The sequence below is a fragment of the Bombina bombina genome, chromosome 5 (genome assembly GCF_027579735.1).
Source record: "Bombina bombina isolate aBomBom1 chromosome 5, aBomBom1.pri, whole genome shotgun sequence".
Taxonomy (NCBI): Eukaryota; Metazoa; Chordata; class Amphibia; order Anura; family Bombinatoridae; genus Bombina; species Bombina bombina.
In genome coordinates, this window is record NC_069503.1 from 105,147,984 (window position 1) to 105,170,601 (window position 22,618).

The 22,618-nt window shown below is 39.8% G+C and overlaps 1 protein-coding gene across 1 annotated transcript in view; it reads right to left on the bottom strand.

The window, feature by feature from the left end:
* The window catches only part of LOC128661362 (uncharacterized), a 228,330-nt gene that overhangs the window by 166,496 nt on the left and 39,216 nt on the right, over positions 1-22,618 (bottom strand). The window contains 2 exon segments of the mRNA XM_053715626.1: positions 13,325-13,992; positions 21,460-21,542. Of these exon segments, the coding sequence (XP_053571601.1) occupies positions 13,325-13,992; positions 21,460-21,542 (751 nt within the window).

Sequence of the window (22,618 nt, forward strand, 5' to 3'; positions counted from 1 at the left end):
GGCAGATTAGGGGTTAATAAATATAATATAGGGGTCGGCGGTGTTAGGGGCAGCAGATTAGGGGTACATAAGGATAACGTAGGTGGCGGCGCTTTGCGGTCGGCAGATTAGGGGTTAATAAGTGTAGGTAGCTGGCGGCGACGTTGTGGGGGGCAGATTAGGGGTTAATAAATATAATATAGGGGTCGGCGGTGTTAGGGGCAGCAGATTAGGGGTACATAAGGATAACGTAGGTGGCGGCGCTTTGCGGTCGGCAGATTAGGGGTTAATAAGTGTAGGTAGCTGGCGGCGACGTTGTGGGGGGCAGATTAGGGGTTAATAAATATAATATAGGGGTCGGCGGTGTTAGGGGCAGCAGATTAGGGGTACATAAGGATAACGTAGTTGGCGGTCGGCAGATTAGGGGTTAAAAAAAATTAATTGAGTGGCGGCGATGTGGGGGGACCTCGGTTTAGGGGTACATAGGTAGTTTATGGGTGTTAGTGTACTTTAGAGTACAGTAGTTAAGAGCTTTATAAACCGGCGTTAGCCCAGAAAGCTCTTAACTACTGACTTTTTTCCTGCGGCTGGAGTTTTGTCGTTAGATGTCTAACGCTCACTTCAGACACGACTCTAAATACCGGAGTTAGAAAGATCCCATTGAAAAGATAGGATACGCAATTTACGTAAGGGGATCTGCGGTATGGAAAAGTCGCGGCTGAAAAGTGAGCGTTAGACCCTATTTTGAGTGACTCCAAATTTATTTATTTATTTATTTATTTATAAAATATTTTACAAGGAAGGATACATTGAGATTTCTCTCGTTTTCAAGTATGTCCTGGGATCACAAAACATTGCATTGATACAATAGGGTACAATAAAATACAAAAACAATAATAAAAATACACATTATATGCAAACATTTAACATAGAGCAGGTACGAAATATTTAATCAACCATGACAGGAGCATTCTGTTTTGAGATATGTATAGAGGGATCTCTTAAGGGATTTTAGGCTTGGGGAAGTTTTTAAAGTGTGAGGGAGGTCATTCCATAATTGTGGTGCTCTGTAGGAAAAGGAGGATCGAGCTGCTTTCTTTTTGTATTGAGGTAAGCTAAATAATGTGCTGTTATTGGATCGGAGGTTATAGGAGGTGGGAATAGCAGGGGAGAGCATTCTGCTCAGGTAGGGTGGGAGCTTCCCAGAAAGGCTCTTAAAGACAAGGCAGGAAAGATGGAGGGTGCGTCTGGATTCCAGCGATAGCCAGTTTAGTTCTTTTAGCATGTCACAGTGGTGGGTCCTGTAGTTACATTGTAGCACAAAGCGGCAGAACGAGTTATATAACGTATTTAGTTTATTAAGGTGAGTTTGCAGAGCAGGTGCATATACTATGTCCCCATAATCCAAGATAGGCATCAGCATTTGCTGTACAATCTTTTCCTTTACTGTAGGGCTGAGGCAAGATTTGTTTCTGTACAGGGCACCTAGTTTTGGATAAAGTTTAGAGGCAAGTTTTTCTATGTGGAGTCCAAAAGATAGATTCGGGTCTAACAACATACCTAAGTATTTAAAAGAGTGAACTGCTGTCAGCGTGCAATTGGATTTTGTTTTGATGCGAAGATGGGAATTTTGTAATTTTTGTATTTTAGGTCCCGTTCCAAAGATCATTGTGACCGTTTTGTCAGTGTTTAGGAAGAGTTTGTTTCTCGAGATCCACTTTTCTACCTCTGTGAACTGGTCTTGGAGCACTGCTTCAAGCTGCGGCAGATCAGATTTGTTTGTATAGATTACCGTGTCGTCTGCGTACATGTGTACAGTTGAGGATTTGCAGACATTAGGCAAATCATTTATAAATAATGTGAATAGTAGGGGGCCGAGAATGGAACCTTGGGGAACACCACACGTGACTGGGAGAGGGAGGGAGTCACTGTTAGAGACAGAGACATATTGTGATTGATCCGATACATATGATTTAAACCAGGTTAACGGGTGATCAGCAATACCAGAGTTTTTTAGTTTGAGAAGTAGTAGGTCATGGTCCACTGTGTCAAAAGCCTTTGCAAAATCAAGGAAAATAGCTCCAGTTAGGTCTCCTTGTTCCATGCCAGTTTGGATGTCGTTGCAAACTTTTAGGAGGGCAGTTGTAGTGGAGTGATTCGGTCTGAAACCTGATTGATCAGGGGTCAGATAGTTTGAAAGTTGATAATATTCGCATAATTGCATATGGACGCATTTTTCTAAGATTTTTGACAATACAGGGAGCAATGATATAGGACGATAGTTAGAAACCAAGGTTAACTCCCCACTTTTATGAATAGGCACTACTCTTGCAGTTTTCCAGAGTTTTGGTATGTATCCAGACACCAAGGATTCGTTAATTAGGGTTGCGACAGGCTTTGCAATTTCTGGCGCACTGAGCTTCAACAGCATTGCTGGGATTTGATCAGGTCCTGACTGGTTTTTCATTTTTAGATTATTGAGGTGTTTCTTAATGACATTGAAGGGTACAGGTCTAAAATTGAACTTTTCTATATTGGGTCTTTGCTGTTTTAGTGGGGCCTGATCCACATTTGTAGCTTCAGGACGAGTGTCATTTATTAGTTTGTCAATCAGGGTGGTGGAGCATCCTACAAAATAATTGTTAAAGGCATTTGCTACTTCTAAGGGGAGTTGCAGGTTTTGGTTATCCACATTGACAGTGGAGGGTTGGGAGTGGATTGGTGGATTTTGTAGGTTATTTATGAGTTTCCAAAACTTTCTAGGGTTACATATATTATTGTTCAGATTTTCACAGAAATATTGCGCCTTAGCCAATTTTGTTTGTTTAGTACATATATTTCGCCATTGTCTATATACACAGTGATCATTCATAGAGCCAGTATGCTTGAATTTTGACCACAATGAATCCCGAAATTGGTACATTTGAATGAGGTCAGCTGTGATCCAATTCAAGTGTGCTCCTTTTACTCTCACCTTACGCAGCGGTGCATGTAAATTCCAAACTTGTAGGAGTTCAGACTGAAAGAATTCAACTGCAGAGTCTAGATCTGGGATTAGGTTTAATCTGTACCAGGGGAGGTTCTTGATGTCATTTAGAAATGATTGAAGATTAAATTTTTTGAAGGACCTGGTGATTTTAACCTTGGGAGAGGATTTAGTAGCCTTTATTTTGCGCACACAGTACACTAAGCAGTGGTCACTGAAATTGTTAGGGAGAACATCTGCCTCCTGGATTCGGTCGGGAGAAGAGGAGAGAATCCAGTCGAGCAGGGTATGATTATGGCTTTTGATGTTTATGCGAGTTGGGGAGGAGATTAATTGTGTTAGCTGCAAAGATTTAAACAGCGAGCGACAACTGTTATTTTTTGGATTCAGCCAATCGATGTTAAAATCTCCAAAAACCAAAATTTCACTTTTTGGGTTTTGAGTTATGGATTCACTAAGGAGCTGTGCTATGTCTGAAATGGAATGCACAGGGGAGCTTGGTGGGCGGTAGATTCCTGCAACAATGATTGATTTACTGCATGGGATCTCAATTTTGCCAGAAAGGAAATCAAAGGTGGCAGGAGAGCTAGATTTTTGTATGGGGGTGAACTTTGTGGAGTTGTCAACATAGATTACAATGCCGCCTCCTCTCTTTGCTCTGTCAATTCTATGGCATGAATACCCAGGAATTGCAATGGCAGAGTCAGGTATTTTTGCAGTTAGCCATGATTCAGAGATAACAATGATTTTTGGCTTGTATTGTAAACACCAAGCTTGCAGTGCATCGATTTTTGGAAATAAGCTGCGTATCATCCTTTAGCTACCTGATGCAGAGAGCAGTGTCAGCTGAATATGTGGGTCTGTGAATGTTCCTTAGACTTGTTTTAAGTATACTTTAAGTCAGCTGATGCAGAGAGCAGTGTCAGCTGAATATGTGGGTCTGTGAATGTTCCTTAGACTTGTTTTAAGTATACTTTAAGTCAGCTGGGGGAAAGATAAATTAGTGTTAGATTGGTCTGCAAAAAAGTTAAGGGAGGGTGCTAGGGGTCATACAGGCAAGAAAAAAAAAACACAGGGAAAGATCACACATTAAAGAGATAAGAGAGGTATCCATTGAGGAAAATAAAACCATTTAACAAGCAAGATATATGGCCCATCAGTGTGCTCCAGTATGCATTTAAAATACAGAATACAAATAATAGCCAATACATATTACAACATACACATTATTATAAAACAGGGAGGAAATATAATAAGATGACTATCATCCTTTAGCTACCTGATGCAGAGAGCAGTGTCAGCTGAATATGTGGGTCTGTGAATGTTCCTTAGACTTGTTTTAAGTATACTTTAAGTCAGCTGATGCAGAGAGCAGTGTCAGCTGAATATGTGGGTCTGTGAATGTTCCTTAGACTTGTTTTAAGTATACTTTAAGTCAGCTGATGCAGAGAGCAGTGTCAGCTGAATATGTGGGTCTGTGAATGTTCCTTAGACTTGTTTTAAGTATACTTTAAGTCAGCTGATGCAGAGAGCAGTGTCAGCTGAATATGTGGGTCTGTGAATGTTCCTTAGACTTGTTTTAAGTATACTTTAAGTCAGCTGATGCAGAGAGCAGTGTCAGCTGAATATGTGGGTCTGTGAATGTTCCTTAGACTTGTTTTAAGTATACTTTAAGTCAGTTGATGCAGAGAGCAGTGTCAGCTGAATATGTGGGTCTGTGAATGTTCCTTAGACTTGTTTTAAGTATACTTTAAGTCAGCTGATGCAGAGAGCAGTGTCAGCTGAATATGTGGGTCTGTGAATGTTCCTTAGACTTGTTTTAAGTATACTTTAAGTCAGCTGATGCAGAGAGCAGTGTCAGCTGAATATGTGGGTCTGTGAATGTTCCTTAGACTTGTTTTAAGTATACTTTAAGTCAGCTGATGCAGAGAGCAGTGTCAGCTGAATATGTGGGTCTGTGAATGTTCCTTAGACTTGTTTTAAGTATACTTTAAGTCAGCTGATGCAGAGAGCAGTGTCAGCTGAATATGTGGGTCTGTGAATGTTCCTTAGACTTGTTTTAAGTATACTTTAAGTCAGCTGATGCAGAGAGCAGTGTCAGCTGAATATGTGGGTCTGTGAATGTTCCTTAGACTTGTTTTAAGTATACTTTAAGTCAGCTGATGCAGAGAGCAGTGTCAGCTGAATATGTGGGTCTGTGAATGTTCCTTAGACTTGTTTTAAGTATACTTTAAGTCAGCTGATGCAGAGAGCAGTGTCAGCTGAATATGTGGGTCTGTGAATGTTCTTTAGACTTGTTTTAAGTATACTTTAAGTCAGCTGATGCAGAGAGCAGTGTCAGCTGAATATGTGGGTCTGTGAATGTTCCTTAGACTTGTTTTAAGTATACTTTAAGTCAGCTGATGCAGAGAGCAGTGTCAGCTGAATATGTGGGTCTGTGAATGTTCCTTAGACTTGTTTTAAGTATACTTTAAGTCAGCTGATGCAGAGAGCAGTGTCAGCTGAATATGTGGGTCTGTGAATGTTCCTTAGACTTGTTTTAAGTATACTTTAAGTCAGCTGATGCAGAGAGCAGTGTCAGCTGAATATGTGGGTCTGTGAATGTTCCTTAGACTTGTTTTAAGTATACTTTAAGTCAGCTGATGCAGAGAGCAGTGTCAGCTGAATATGTGGGTCTGTGAATGTTCCTTAGACTTGTTTTAAGTATACTTTAAGTATACCGGAGGTAGCCTAAAACCAGCGTTAGGAGCCTCTAACGCTGGTTTTCACGGCTAACGCCAAACTCCAAATCTAAGCCTTAGAAAGTATCCACTTTGTGGGGAGTGAAGATATCACAAATGAAGCAGGTGTCTGAGTCTCTGCATACATCAAGATGTATAAAATTGTGAATATCATTCCAAACTTTGTATGTTGCCACTCATAAGTGGTGTGTAGGAATAAGTACCGTAAGCCGTATAGTAGGGTAGTAGGATAACAAGAATGCAGAAAACTGAATAGACTTCTTATTTGTATAAGGACTCACCAAAATTCGAAAGATATACATTCTCCACTCGTCTGTCTCAATCCTGACACGCCACAAACCAGCAATCACCTTGTAGTTAACCTGCGGTGTTGCTCTTTACGTTCAGGTCACGTAGAGATTATACTGACCAATGGTGACAGAGGATTGTCGGAATATACGTCCTCAGCTGTTTTCAGCTTTGCAGAAGTTTCAGAAGTATTCAGTTGGAGTTTACAGAGCGCTCTGTTACTTGCACATATAGTAGACTGAGAAGAACTTGGTTAAAAACATCAATGCGTTTCAGCTGTAGGTAGCTTTTTTCAAGATGAAATTCTTTCAGTCTAATCTGGCTTTTATACAGGTGTCTCCGCCTCCTCTTGGATTTGATTGGTTTATCAGTTGCCTGGAAACATTTAGTTACTTTATGCTGCGAGAAAATCTCAAAGTTCAGTTATAATAACTTGGTTAAACACAGTGAATAATAACAACCCTCTGTTAACCTATATTTCATAATTCAATTCTAAGTTATATATATATATATATATATATATATATATATATACAGTTGGTAGTACCATCCCTCTGTTTACATACATTAAATAGTCCGATACAGGGTTTATACAGAAAGTAATTTAAAAGGTATGTAGATTTTAGTTATGTGATAGGTATCAGAATTTACAGAAGGAGCGGACAGAAAAACGACTAGAAACCTAGTCTAGTTACTAAGTTATTAAAGGGCCAGGCCAAAAAGTAGATCCTATTTTCAGGTGTATAAACCTATATCTATTTTAAAATTAATATTTAATCTAATAAAATAACGTCTAGTGGGATACTGCGACTAACTATACAGTTAATACATGTGTATTTTTTAGATTTTATATAAAAGGAATTTAATAATATCATAAGTATATGATGAATTAACTATTGTAGTTGCAAATTAATAACATACTACATCAAATTATATGGCCAAAAATGACATAAATCAAGGGGGGGGAGGGGGCAGCAGGATTCTGAGTGCCTAGGCAAACACAAAACCTAAATACGCCACTGCAGTCTACTATATGTGCAAGTAACAGAGTGCTCCGTAAACTCCAACTGAACACTCCTGAAACTTCTGCAAAGCTGAAAACAGCTGAGGACGTATATTCCAACAATCTGCTGTCACCATTGGTTAGTATATTCTCTATGTGACCTGAATTTCAAGAGTAACACCCCAGGTGAACTACAAGGTGACTGCTGGTTTGTGGCGTGTCAGGATTGAGACAGACGAGCGGAGAAAGTATATCTTTCGAATTTCGGTGAGTATTTATACAAATAAGAAGTCTATTCAGTTTTCTGCATTCTTGTTATCCTACTACGCGGCTTACAGGACTTATTCCTATACACCACTCATGAGTGGCAACATACAAAGTTTGGAATGATATTCACAATTTGATACATCTTGATATATGCAGAGACTCACGCACCTGCTTCATTTGTGATATCTTCACTCCCCTCAAAGTGGATACTTTCTAAGCGAATAACTTTGGAGTCAATTATCACATTTATATTGACTATATTCAGTTACTATACTGAGGATCCTCTATATTGTCTTTTAGTTAAAGACATGCCAGGTTATAGGTATACTTGGTTAGTGGGTGTTGAGTTCAGGCAGATGGGCGTTGGTCTTCTTAGTGTTGTGTCTTTGTTATCTACAGTTTGTATGAGCAGTAGCAGATTGTGACATGAAGTACAACATTTGAACATTCTTGATAGAACAAACCTTGGTGTACAGTTAAACCTATATACATTTTCAGAAACAATTAATCTATCATATCTATTTTGCACTACTGGCATAACCTGTGTTCTTTGTGGTTATTAATTTAAAGGTCTCCATTGTTTCCAAACAGTTTATTAGGAATCAATATATGTTAATAATAAGAGAAAGATTTACAGGTATATATACACATCTATTTTACAGCAGAACAGCCCAAATAATTAATACAGGGCAACTCTACTACAACCCCAATTTGTGCAACACTTTCTAGGTACAGCTTCAACTACCCTCTGTATGTGAGCTGGTGACCCCCCGACCATTTGGGTCTGTGACTGGCACAGCACTAACCAGAATAAAACTCTTTTTGCTACTTCAAATGGCCCATCTAGAGGTCTCATGGCAATTTCACTAATCTCTTTTTCTAGACTAGTAAAATTGAAAAAGGTTTTAACTATTCTCCCAGCCTGATCAGATATGCTTGAGTTTAATCCCAGTAACCTGTTGGCATAGGGGCCCATGGCATCTTGAAGCAATTATGTCCATTCCTGCATGCTCATACCTAATTTTAAGGCTTTTTCAGACCCCTTGTGAAACCATTGTGAGAAGTTATTAAAGCTGTTTGTGGGGATTGTGCCCCACCATTTCTGAAAAAATGTCTTTATCTGCTACAGTCATTGGCCTGGTCTGATTTGAAAAACCTGTAGGAACTTTCGTGGTGTTAAAATGCTCAGATATTATGACAGGGGCAATTGGAACAGAACTTCGGTTTTTAGTGGGACCAAGTGGCATATTATCTTGTTTTTCACTTGTTTTGGCTCTCTTTGTGACAGTAAGTGATCACAATCTGCATTGTTCCCAGAAATATATCTAATTATTTTTTTCTTCTGGTTTTATTTTCATCTGTAACTCAGTAATTTTATTTGAGTATTCGTTTCTGCTGTGTTCTGTTAATTATAATTGATGTTGTTTTTAATGATCTGTATGGTGTTAGTTAAAGCAGAAAGCTTAATACAATCTGTCAGTCTGTGTGTTATCTAACTTTAATTTAAGGTCTTTATTTTGCTCTGTCAAGTCTCCAATAACGTTTGTTAGTCCCCTTATTGTTGAAATCACTGCCTGCGCTATCATACATTTTCTTTTATTATTATTAATCTTTTTTAAAGATACTACCTGTGTTAGTATCTATAAGAAACTTTCACAGTTGGGGTTCTTAGTTTGGATGGATATATGGATATAGTTTTTAAAGTAGTCACAAACCTCTTGTGAAAAAGTTTTTCACAGGCATGTTTAGCAGATCACAGGTAACACTGAAAAGAGAAAAAAAAATATATAGTTCTCTTTTAAAAGGTGTTTAAACCATCAATAATACTAACCTAAATAATTGAAGGAGATTAAAGGGGGGAAAATAAATAAGTGAGCAAAGTGTGTGTGAGCTGTGTTTTACCCCTATGTGCTGTGAGAAGTGTGTCTGCCTTCTGAACGTGTACCGCTCCGTACAGCTCCTGTGTAGTAGGAGAGGGGTCAGTTATAATTGAGCCTGTCTGGATTTGTCCCGGTAAATGAACAGTAGTGGGTATCTTACTCTCCTGCTCTACCTCCAAGCGCTGCATTAAATATTCATATGGAGCTCCATCTATCAGCTTTAACATGCGTGCAGTGAATCTTGCCATAAGTTCCTCGTGGTTTAGCTGGATGTGTTCCTCCGCCATGTTGGACATCCTCTGCTTGTTGCAAATATTTTATAAACAAGTTTTAACCTTTTCCCCACTGTTAATGGTATGCAGGTTCAGCCCTCTGATCCGTTAGAGCTGTATGATGATGGGTCGTAGAGACTCAGTAAGTCAGGTTACTCTGACAGCACTGATCACCCGGCTCTACCCGGGGGGGAGGTGATTGCCTAGGAAAAGTAGGCCGCCGCCATAGGCCCTTGAACTCCGATCTGGACCTCCAGTGTCATGAAAACAGCTAAAAATAGGAAAATATAGAGCCACAGTAGCCAGTACTGTGGGGTGTTTAGATGATATGTTCTATTCTTGCTGTTTAAAGATAATAACCGGCGGATTATTAAAGATTCCTCTGGAGCCCACAGAAAATGTGTCCTATCCAGAACACAGCTCGGACACGCCCCCCAAGCAAATATAACTTTTAATTGGTTTCAGGTAAGTACAGGAAGTTTCTATAGAACTTTTTGAAATGCCAATTTCAACTGTAGTTTTGGTTCCAGGATCTGCTCCAAACACAAGAAAATGCAAATTTTTAACTTTGCTACCCAAAGAAAGGTTACACCTTGTTTTGTATTCCATACAAACTTAATTAAACATCTGAACTATCTACTTACAAACAAAGAAATTGAAGAAGAGGGAGGGAAAACAAAATATGCTTTACACTGCTTATGGCTTTGCATATTCCCCAAGTTAAACTGTATTTTCTTAACTTTAAATTCTACACAATTTCCCTTACAATCTGAAATATTTGCACACAAAAAGTGAGCATTCAAACAGAACCAAATTTGAATTGCACTAGGCTATATAGTTTACGTTTAAATCCCATGCAAATGTACACAAACACAAAATCCAGAAAAAAATCAAAATTTAAAATATAATCAGATAGAAACTGGATAAGTAAAAGAGGTAAAACACTATATATAGCAAAAGTCACTAATTTTAAAACGGAGTAGGACACTTAAAGAAAGGCTGGTCCTCTCCGCAAACAATCTTCTTATTTATAAAGTAACAAAGGACTGTAAAGTTTTGTTTGTAATAAAAAAAAACATTTAGATGGGACCAAGACAACAAGTAAATATCATCAGGCCCATTTATCAAGCTCCGTATGGAGCTTGAAGGGCCGTGTTTCTGGCGAGTCTTCAGACTCGCCAGAAATACAAGTTATGAAGCAGCGGTCTAAAGACCGCTGCTTCATAACCCTGTCCGCCTGCTCTGAGCAGGCGGACAGGAACCGCCGGAAATCAACCCGATCGAATACGATCGGGTTGATTGACAGCTCCCTGCTGGCGGCCGATTGGCCGCGAGTCAGCAGGGGGCGGCGTTGCACCAGCAGCTCTTGTGAGCTGCTGGTGCAATGTTAAATGTGGAGAGCGTATTGCTCTCCGCATTTAGCGAGGTCTTGCGGACCTGATCCGCAGTGTCGGATCAGGTCCGCAAGCCCTTTGATAAATGGGCCCCCATGTCTCTAAAATTCATTAGATTTTTACTGAAAACAAAATTTGAAAATATTTGCTCTTAAAATGTATGCCAACCAAAAACAAGAAATATACAAGAGCAACAAAATGCAAGCTACAAACAATGTCTACATCCCAGCAATAAAAAGAAGCAGTATTTGTATACAACCATTCTAAAAATTGCTACAAAGTTTATCAAATCTACCTTAGCTGCAGTAACACACAATTTGTATTATTTGCACTAAATTGAGAAATTTTCTTTGACTGAGGCACCCATGTAACTCTATGGAAATGCAAATTTAATTCCAGAAAACATTTAAGATATATCCTGCAATATTCTAAAATCAAATCAACATATTATCTAATTCCTGCAAAACTAATTCGCATATGGATTTGTCTACAACTTCATGGCCGCCAAAATGTGGTTATTAATTAAAAGGTCTCCATTGTTTCCAAACAGTTTATTAGGAATCAATATATGTTAATGATAAGAGAAAGATTTACAGGTATACAGTATACACACACATCTATTTTACAGCAAAACAGTCCAAATAATTAATACAGGCCAACTCTACTACAACCCCAATTTGTGCAACACTGCTAAAATAATCATAAGAATATACTTAGCCACATTCTCCAGTGTGCCCACCATCAGCCATCTTTTCAGCAGGAACAAGATAAGAAAGAGAGAGGTTTTGGTGTTGCAGTTTTTATACCCCAATTCAATAGGGAGTGGTTTATTAAATGCCAGTCAAAGGCTATTGGAAGTGTCTTTAGTTCAGAGAGAAAGGTGTATCTGGGGGGAAGGGATTTTAATAACAGCTAGGTCAGTAAGCTATGTCACCACATTCTTTATGTACTCTCTGAGGATAGTGCTTTCCTTAATCAGGGTGACTGGTTCTGTATTGTGTGTTCGCAGATAGCAGCGAGATATTGTATTTCTGAACAGCATAACCTCTTCATGTATCTGGGATGTTTTTTTTTTTTTTTTTTTTTTAAATAATTTTTATTGAGGTTATACATAAACATAACAACAATGAAGAGTTCAGTAGGTAATACATCAAACACATCTTAAATTAGTTCAACCCTGTCGCTTAGACCTGAAAAAAATAAAATTAAATAAGCACATAAATAAAATACTACAAAGCTAGCAACGCGAAGAAGGTCAAGACATCTCAATGTAATTGGCTATTACCAAACTGAATAACTGAAACCTCATTTTATAAAAGTGTATCCCCTCAAAATATATTAATGCCAAGTAGACTGTGTTCCCACAATGACAGCAAGAGGCCGCTCTTGGGCCCCATAGAAGGGTTTTATCACAGGACAGGGAACTTTAGGGGAGGAATAATGCAACCGGGTGGGCCACTTTTGGACCCCTGAAACTATATATAATGACAATTAGTAGCATGGAAATGTAAAGACTTTAAAATATTGATAATGCGAAAATTTGGGCCACCTCATTAAAAGAACTTCTTATTACTGGTCTTGCTGACTCCATATAGAATTAGTCCTTATAAGGAAAGGGTTATCTAGAGTTGAGGGCAATTTAGGTGATACGCCATGATGACAGCTGGAGAGTGTTACATGCATAGGTTGGGGGCGAAACATTTAACTGATCGCACAGTTTACTACCTTGATTGCCAGCAGCGCAGCAGTAATAGTAGTGCTTGCAATAGGAGAGGAGCTAAAATCCAGCACCTTCCACAGCTTTAAAATAAAAATAAATTCCCATGAAGCAGCTGCATTCGCTACATATATTACAAATAGCGTTGGCCCCTTTGAGTGTTAAGGCAGGTTACAATAAAACTATGCTAGCATATACTATACCTTAACAGGCTGTAGGAAGGGGGAGGAAATTTATAGATAACAGGGACCTGACAACAGTCTGACAAAAATAGACAATTAATAAAAATAATACACACCGTATTTAGTCCCTCCTAAATAATTCAGGTAATCCCCATTGTTAATTAGGAGCTCTGCAGCAACATATTAAACATGCAACATATTAAACAATATATTAAATTGACTAGCATTGACTTGTATTCCTACAGTATTCTTAGACATCAAGCTCAATAACCATTAACATGGATGTTTTAATAACTGACCGAGAAGGTTAATGAAGAAAAACATCCCACTGCAACTGGTGGTCAAAACATGTCCGGGGAGCAATCTTTAGTGAGATTAGTAATGCTAGCCTTCTGTTAGTGACAAACGGCAGCACCCAGATGTCTATCAAGTCCCAATACCATGTCCTGTAACACCCGTTCACCCAAACAGGAGAACAATCCTTCCTCATCAGAGGTTGTCAGCAGACCCGCGGCCAACACTAGTGAGTACAATCTAACCCACTCCAGACCTCGGTACTCGTTTTTTGTGGAAGCGCGAGGACCCACCGGTATGCGACGTTGCTGAGATACATACTCCTCCACAACCCTGTAGTCGTTTGATTCGGGTTTCAGCCAGAGATAGGTCAAGGGTCAATGTCTCAAACTTCATCTCCGCTCCTCGGAAGACACAGACCCGATGAGGAAGCCCGTCGGAGGACGCCACCCCCAAGTCTAGAGGTATCTCTGTGTGGGCTTGTGTGAATAGATGTAGCCCCTCCATAGAATACCTGACTTCCCGGTGCAGCAGAGTAAATGTGGGAGGGCCTCTAGACACCTCCGGCAGAGGCTTGCTAGAGATCAGCATGCTACCGACAGCTGATACATCTCTTCTTGTAGTAGGCAGTGGAATATCCGCAACAGCTAATGGACTTGTGGCTGCCATTATGTTTTTAAGCCAAAATGGGTCAATCTGCAGTTGTGGGGTTATAGCCTCAGAGTCCGTGTCAGCACAGCATGGCTCTTCACGGCAGTCACTTGTTTGCACCACAATATTGAGAATGGAAGCGGCGCTGTCCGAAAAGAGTTCCTCTTGTCCTAGTCCAGTACCGCTTTCACTACTGCAATCTGGTAGGGTTAGCTTGGCTCCTATCTCATGTTGTTGTAGGAGTAGCAAGATGTCATGCTCCAAGGCCTCAAAGTGTTCAGTAATCAGTTGTGTCATGGAAGTTTCCCATCTAGTAACCATCTCCATACTAGCAATCTCTGGAAATGTAGTTATTATCCTACCAGAGGATATCGTAACCCCGGAGTTCGGGGGGGGTACTATCACGGCAGCCCCAGACCTATAGTCCATAACCTATACAGGGACTTCTTGGCTTCTTTAGTTTTACAAGTTGCTGCGTAGTTGTAAAGATGGCCTCCAGTCCAGAGAATAAGTCTGTCCCGTAGCTGACTCAAAGAGCATAGGCAGGAACGCTGTCAAATCATCCACTCTCAGAATTTGTCTGTTCACCTTGGTGAATACCCGTTGCAGAACAATAAGTATTAAATATTTCACTATGTTTAACTAGTAAAAGTAAGATCAGGGTCAGAGAGCTTCACTGAAACACGTCCTGCCGCAATGAGTATAGGCTCCGCCCCCCCTGGGATGTTTTTTATGTGTGAGTTACTTACTATACTATGTGTGTCCATGATACATGAGTGATCTTGTTGTCAGGGCTTTTCCCTGTTTGCCATGTGCTGCTGGCAGCCATTTTACTCCCCTCTCTTCCTGACTATGGTGCATTGTGGGGGATTCTGCTAATTTCCTGCACTTCCTTTTATGGCCATACTGGTGTGCATCATCCATGTGAGACAGGATGCAGTCTCAGAATTGTGATGTCATCACTTATTACTTAAAGGGCCTCTGTTCAATATGCTTTGCCTTTGCGTTGTCTCAGACCTGTTTGTGAGAGTTCCTGTGTATTACCTGGCTGCCTGACGTCCTTCCTGGTTCCTGATCCCTGGCTTGTTCCTGACTCTGCTGTTTTCCTTGTTCTTGATTCCGGCTCGTCTGACTATTCGCTTTGGCTCCTGACTCGGCTCGTCTGACTACCAGCTCTGGTTTTGACTCCTGGATTGTTATTTGACTTGTGGACTTTTTATTATTTTTTTGCTATGAATAAAGGTGTGATTATTTTTGCACTTCTCATCTCAGTCTGATTCCTGGCACCCTGACACTCATATAGTATGTGTGAGTTACTTACTATACTATGTGTGTCCATGATACATGAGTGATCTCATATAGTATGTGTGAGTTACTTACTATACTATGTGTGTCCATGATACATGAGTGATCTCGTATAGTATGTGTGAGTTACTTACTATACTATGTGTGTCCATGATACATGAATGATCTCATATAGTATGTGTGAGTTACTTACTACATTATGTGTGTCCATGATACATGAGTGATCTCGTATAGTATGTGTGAGTTACTTACTATACTATGTGTGTGCACAATACATGAGTGATCTCGTACAGTATGTGTGAAGTGATCCACTCTGGGTACAAAGTATCTTGTACTAAACATCATTTAACAGGAAAACATTAAACATTTAAACACTCTTTACAAAATAAGCAGTGAAATATAAGTGAACATTCAAGCATATTCAATGACCAGGCTTTACAACATTTCTACTTTACCCCGCCAGCTGGTCTTTGTGCAGTTTTTGGTGTTATAGTTCATCTTGAGCAGAATGATAGATAGTTCCAGATTATGAACCTTCGGGTACCTGCAAAGTATTTTGCACCTGGTCAGCAGTCTCTCGCAAAGTGGATGAATTTTGTTGGTGCAGGTTTTGCAGACAGGTTTCTCCTTGCGTGGAGTGACTGTTTTGTGACTGCAGTGGCCTGTCTGGGTGTTGTGATGGGCTGTGGTTATTAGTGATGATTGTAGGTCTTCTGGGATCATCTCTCCTTTTGTGGTCTTCTGGCTGTGGTCTGTTTTCCAGAGGTGAGAAGTTCCCGGGTGGTGATATTTGGATTTGCAGCGTTTCACAAAAGTAATTTATGTCTTCTATTCTTCTGAATATGGCTGTTATACTGACCGGGAATCCCCATCTGTATTGGATCTTCTTTGTTCTTTAGGCTGAGGTTATAAACGGTAGCTCCCTATGCTTTTGGAGTGTGGTAGGGCTGATGTCAGCAAATACTTGAATGAGTACTCCTGCATTAGTAAACTGAGGGTTTCAGTCTGGCTTGTCACAATATTTCCAGATGTGACAGATGTTGTATATCTTGTGTTGCTATGTTGTGGCTTTTCTCTAAGGTGGTGACTCTGTGGTCCACTCGCTTCATGTCTCTTTATTTCCTGAAACATGTTGCGCATGTCTGCCATTGCCGCTTGTTTATCTTCTTTAGTGGCTAATTTCTGCAGATCTTCCCTTGTTATCTCTGCGGATTGAGCCTGAGTCTCTGAAGTGTGCGCTTAGGCTTCAGTTATCCTTGTTGAAATCAATGGCGGTCCTCTATTTGCGTGTGAGTTTGCACATCCGCTGGTTTTAAGAATTGATTGATCATTTTGTTTTTAGAGGGTGCGTCAGTTTTTTGTGACTTCTTTGCTGGCATTACTTTGTTATCTGGAAGTACTGGGATATTCCAGTATGCTTACTTCCCCATATCTGATCTAGTCCTAGTTTGCATAGGGACATTTGTGTTCTCTAAGATGGCGGTATATCCAGCACTGGGGTGATATGTAGATTAGGCTGTATTACTTTTATAACAGGTAGCCTCCTGTAGTTAAAGGCCCTGTCGAGTTCTGCTGCAGGAGGTCTTTTTGGTGGCTTTTGAAGTTTTGTCCTGTTATGGGGCTCTTCTGCACTAACAGCTACTTGTTTTATGTTATGAGTCAATGCTTTCCCAGCTTATTGATAGTAGCCTGATTGTGTGGGGCAGTCCGCTGCAATGTTCTTTGTATTTATAGCCAGCAGCTCTATTTACAGGGAGTGTTGCTCTCTACTTTAATGCTGGGATGATCGCACCTACTACGATACTGCGTATGCTGCCGATCGCTCTGTGTAATGTGTGTACCTGTGTGGTGCAGCCTTCTGCAGTCCCGGTGCCTTCTGTGGTCGCGGGCCTATTTGCGGTAAAACCTCACCTCCTTTCAGTTCCGCATTTGTGCCTGGTGTATGTTAGGAAGTTCCCCCTGCACTGACTGCTGATTTCACCTATGCAGGGATCATTCAGATACCGGATCGGGAGATTAGGGCCTAGGAGCTTTTCTAGCAAGCGGCCATCTCCAGCGCGGTCAAGCTCCACCCCTCATAAAAAAAGTTATTTTAAAATGAATATTGTTTCTGGCCACTTTGAAATGGCTGCCAAGCTCAGTCTACTGATGACATCATGATCTGGGCTGCATATGGCATCCAATCACAAATAGCTCACTAGTTGGATACAGCAGACTCATTGCTATTCAGCAGAGTACCTAGATGCAGTCCAGTTCATGATGTCATCAGTGGGCTGAGCTTGGCAGCCATTATTCATTTTAAAATAACTTTTTTACTGTTCCTGCTGCATGATATAGAAAGGGGCACAGGAGGCTATTTGCAGCTTAATCTAAGGTAAGACTTTAAGATGACTAAGGTGCTTAAAATTGCATGCTCTATCCGAATCATGAAAGAAGAATTTTGGGTTTACTGTCCCTTTAATAATGTGGGTTGGTGTAGGTCGGGGGTTAATTTGATATTGCTTTATGTACTATTAAAGGGACAGAAAATTGAAAATTAAACTTAAATGTATTGGATAGAACATGACATTTCAATAAACTTTCCAATTTACTCATATTATCATTTGTGCTTTGTTCTCTTAGTATCCTTTGTTAAAGAGTAATCCTAGGTAAACTCAGGAGCGTGCATGTATCTTCATACAGCAGAGGTTGCAAGAACATTTATAGCTGTTATACATAGTTACAAACACTGCTGCACAGAGTGGTAAATACACGTGCACGCCCCTAAGCTCATATAATATCAGCCTCCTAGGTTTACTCTATAACAAAGGATACCAAAGAACAAACAAATTAGATAATAGAAGTAAATTAGAAAGTTGGGTAAAATTGCTGCTCTGTTTTTGATGATGTTTTCCTAATTATTCTTTGAGGTTGAATTTTTTTTTCTAATTAAAAACACAACATATTGGTCTGGATTCATTCAAATTATTTTTTATTTGCATGAAAAACCATTACATCATTATATAGTTAAAAGCAGCATTACATGATATATGCACACAATGGTATAAATATACCTAACACTTGTGCTCTTGATACAAAGGGATTTATCAGACATATAATGTAGCTCTGCCAGAGGGTCCTTCCTCTCCCAGACAAGGGGTCACTATGTAGCAGAGAAGAAGTGATTTAGCAGGAGCGCACCCAAAGAACTAGACATACTAACATTCAGATAAAACAAGACATACTAGCATTCAGATAAAACAAGACATACTAGCAATCAGATAAAACAAGACATACTAGCATTCAGATAAAACAAGACATACTAGCAATCAGATAAAACAAGACATACTAGCATTCAGATAAAACAAGACATACTAGCATTCAGATAAAACAAGACATACTAGCATTCAGATAAAACAAGACATACTAGCATTCAGATAAAACAAGACATACTAGCATACAGATAAAACAAGAACTGATTTTATTGGAAAACACAAACTTCTTTTATACACAAAGCTCATGTTGATAAAACACTGTACAATCCCACAATTTTCCTGCCATTCACGCCCCTCCAGACAGGCTGGCGCCTCCATAGCATCCACATTCCCACAGAACCCCAGTACACAGGGGTGGCAGCAGCACTTCCAGGGTGTCATTTAAAAGCTCTCGGTCCCCAGATGCCACAGTCAAAAAAGCAGCATAATTGATTACTGGAGACCGAAGATACAGTCTGTTGAAGTTATGGGGGTAGGGGTGTCCAAAACCCCTGGTTCTCAAAGGAGCTTCCTTCCAGTAATTCCCCCACCTCTTGTCCACCCTAGGGGCTACCAATCCCCAAAAGAGTGGCACTTTAGGGCAAAGGGCCGCTAGAGCAACCAGGGGTAAAGTCAGCGGGTGTCCTGCTGTTCTGTGGCTGACCAGGATTTCCAGGAGCCCGGCCAGCCTGAGAGGGGTTAGGCGGGTGTCCATTGTCACGGCAGCTGACCAGGAGTTCCAGGAACAGGGTTGCAACTCGTCCGGGTTTCAAATAATATTTAGTCATGTGTCCGGCTTTTAAATAGGGTTGCCAACCGGACAGTGTAGGCTGCACACAGTTCATCAGAAATTTGTTCACACTTGGTGTGTGAAGCCGACAACAGCAGATGCAGGAGGAAGGGTGGTGTTACTCATAAATAAAGCATGTTAAATACCTAATTAAATGTCCGTGTTCCCTTGTATATCTAGGCGAGACGACACAGAAAGTGAGAGACCGTATGACACAACATAGAGCCAACATAAGGCGAAAGAACATGGAAGCCCCTCTGTCCAGGCACTTCCTGGAAAAAGGACATGGAATAAGCCAGCTAAAATGGCAAGTAATTGAACAGATTAAAATGCCCAGGAATGGCATGGACAGAGAGACTTTACTAAAAAGGAAAGAAATGTGGTGGATCCATAAATTGGAAACCTTGGCCCCTAAAGTTTAAAATAGGGATTTTGATTTATCTTGCTATTTCTGATACACTGATTTAAGCTACAATATAGATGGTAAAATCTTTAAGAAGTATTACAGTTGTGTAAATTGAATGGATTTATTTAATGAATAATGTATGGTAAAAGCATCTTGCACTTTATGTCATTGTTGCTACATTATTGTTTTTAAATTACTTGCTTCACAGATTATCCTGTTAATATACAAGAGAACCACAAGATGGTGCCAGAGTACAACCACAGAGTGACTGGCGCGAAAATGAATGTTTAAAAGTAGAAACCACTGTTAAGCTAAGTATAGCATGATTAAGTGACACACAGTCACGAAACGTTGCTGTTTTATATGTCTGAATAAAGTATATTGAAAATTTACAGTGCTGTGGACATTTCACATTCTAAGGATTTGCTAGTGGGGTTTGGCAGTTTTACCCCAGTCTACATGTGCACTTATTGCAGGAGTGCTGGCCCTTACTTGGATACTTTCATAAATAAAGCAGGAAGTCTGCAGGGAGCTAAGGCAACTGTGAGGTCAGGAATTTAGGGTACTCTGAGCTGACTAACAGCAGCTTTGTCAGAGTAGCAGCGAAACTCACCCATGTGCAGGCACCTTGGAACTGCAGTTATCTGTCACACACTGAGCCTCAATAAACTGATGTGGCAGAGAGGTCAGGAATTTAGGGTACTCTGAGCTGACCAAACTCACCCATGTGCAGGCACCTTGGAACTGCAGTTATCTGTCACACACTGAGCCTCAATAAACTGATGTGGCAGAGAGGTCAGTGGCTGCTTAGTGTTACATTACACAGATCAGTGTAGCATCGGAGGGAGCTCTAGTGAAGTAATTGTCCTCTAAGTTACACCGTAGATCTTAGTCTGTTTACTAGAACCTGCATTACTTATATACTTTATTCTGAACAATAAAATATGTAGCAGCAAAAATATAAATAAAAATAACTCAGCATTTACATAATGTTTTTATTGCATTTCTTTGTTAATATAAAATGTTTTGTCATCAAGTTCAGTTTAAATCTTCCTTATATGTCTCTTCCTGCTCATCTTTCTGTCTATTTATGTTTCTCTCTCTATTTGTCTTCCTCTCTGTCTCTCTGTTATCGGTCTATCTATTATCACTCTATATTGGTCTGTTTATATGTAAGCAACTATATACTAATCTGTATCTATTTATATATCTGTCTACCTCTTTATGCCTATCTGTTTAAGTGTCTGTATCTAACAATGTATATATATATATATATATATATATATATATATATATATATATATATATATATGTATAAAAATAAAAAGAACAATGTAGAAGAAGGGCACTCTCAGGGTTTGTATAGAGACAAATATTTTCTTTATTCCTAGAACATTAATACATGGTCGACGTTTCGGCCCTCAGTTGGGCCTTCATCAGGACAGGTATTATCTGAAAGACAAACATATAAACAGATACTAGAAACATGGAATGATAGAGACAACACGCAACAAGACACACACTACCTATATCACCATCACCAATACAATTAAAAACAGACTATACAGTCTGTAAAGGGAATAATCCAACCTTCAGCAAAGGATACCCCAAAAAAACAAAGAACATGCAGGATAAAGGGGCCAAGGCAGATATAGATAATATGGTACAGTGCAGCAAACACGAATAACAACATCTAAATAGACTGTGCTGTCTGAAATCTAACAACCTTCAACAAAGGATATCAAAGAACAACTATGAGATAAGAATGCCAGATGGCAATCCGTGGGCAACAAGGCAAAACAAAATGATGTTATGGTATACAGACGGCATCAATAATAACGTAAACCAAAATCCATAAAAAAAGAAAGAAAAAGAAATGTCACGCACAGAAAATTACTATGTATCTCTATCAATCCCAAAGCAGTGCGTTATTACCCACTCAGCAGGCTCAAGTGAGAAAGTTTGAAGCGATACTAGATAAATTAAGCCATAGTCATAAAATAAGTCCCAGATGAGGACTAAGAAAAAGTAAGAAGAGTACAAATTGACATAAACACATAAATAAAGTTACCATCAAACATATAACCCAAAGAGATGCATAAATCAAAACAATGGACAACGTGTGGAACGCCTGCAGTGTGATTAGCAAGACACCTAAAACAGATAATAGCAGGGCATAGAGCTTATTAGAAATGTAAAAATGGTGTGTGAGAACACTTAACGGGAGAACATAGCCAAAGCAATATTGTGGATAACAGTATAGACTAATCACGCATATTAGGGCCCCAAGGTGAAACAGTAAAAACAAGCAAGGGAGTTCAACAATTGTAGGGGAATCACTATATAAACAACACCAAACTGCATTTAGCTCAAAGGTATATGAAACATACTAACAGCCCATAGCAATATGAAAAACCAGTCACGCTAATGTGAGTACAGCAATAACACAAGTCAGAGCCTTATAGATCAAAGGAAATGAACTAAAAACAGCGTTTACCGTACCTTTAAACTGCCGAGTGGCAGTAGTCATAGATCCAAACAAGCAAATGAGGGTGGCTACCGGAAGCCGCCTTAAATAGGGGAAGCCCTAAAGGCAATCAGTCCCTGATAGGGTGAAAGCAGCCAACACCTCCCGTAACTATGGCAACCAATCCATTGTTTACCCTGAAAGAAACACCTAATAATACATACTGCAGGGGAACGGAGCACTGCTAGAGAAGAAAACACACAATCCACATACAAAGGCAGATGGTACGGAAAGCAATCCTATAATTGAATTATAATATAACACCATATCCACCCCAACACACGCCAAACAGGCACAAATAGATCCACCGTTAAAAAACAGAATTCACCTACCCATATCAGAGCACTGGATATGTGTATGTCCAAGAAGGACATAGAGAAATAGCGCTGCAAGGGTGCCGCAGCTAACATGGGTCAGTCAGAAACCACAATTACGTCAAGTATAGACGCAGGGCTTTAACCCACAGCAAGCTGTATAACTTAGAAGGGTGCACATAGCCATACAGATACACAGCAATCATATGCGGTATCAATAATAAACACAAAATGATCTAGAGCAAAGGGCCACACAACTAAACTTAGGTGTGAAAGCCCAAGAGGTTACAATACATATATGATGTGAGACAGTCACTGTAGAAGGTGTTAAAGGGGGCCATAGAAGATCCTAGGCGCAAAACATACACTGAAAACAAGTAATCAAATAC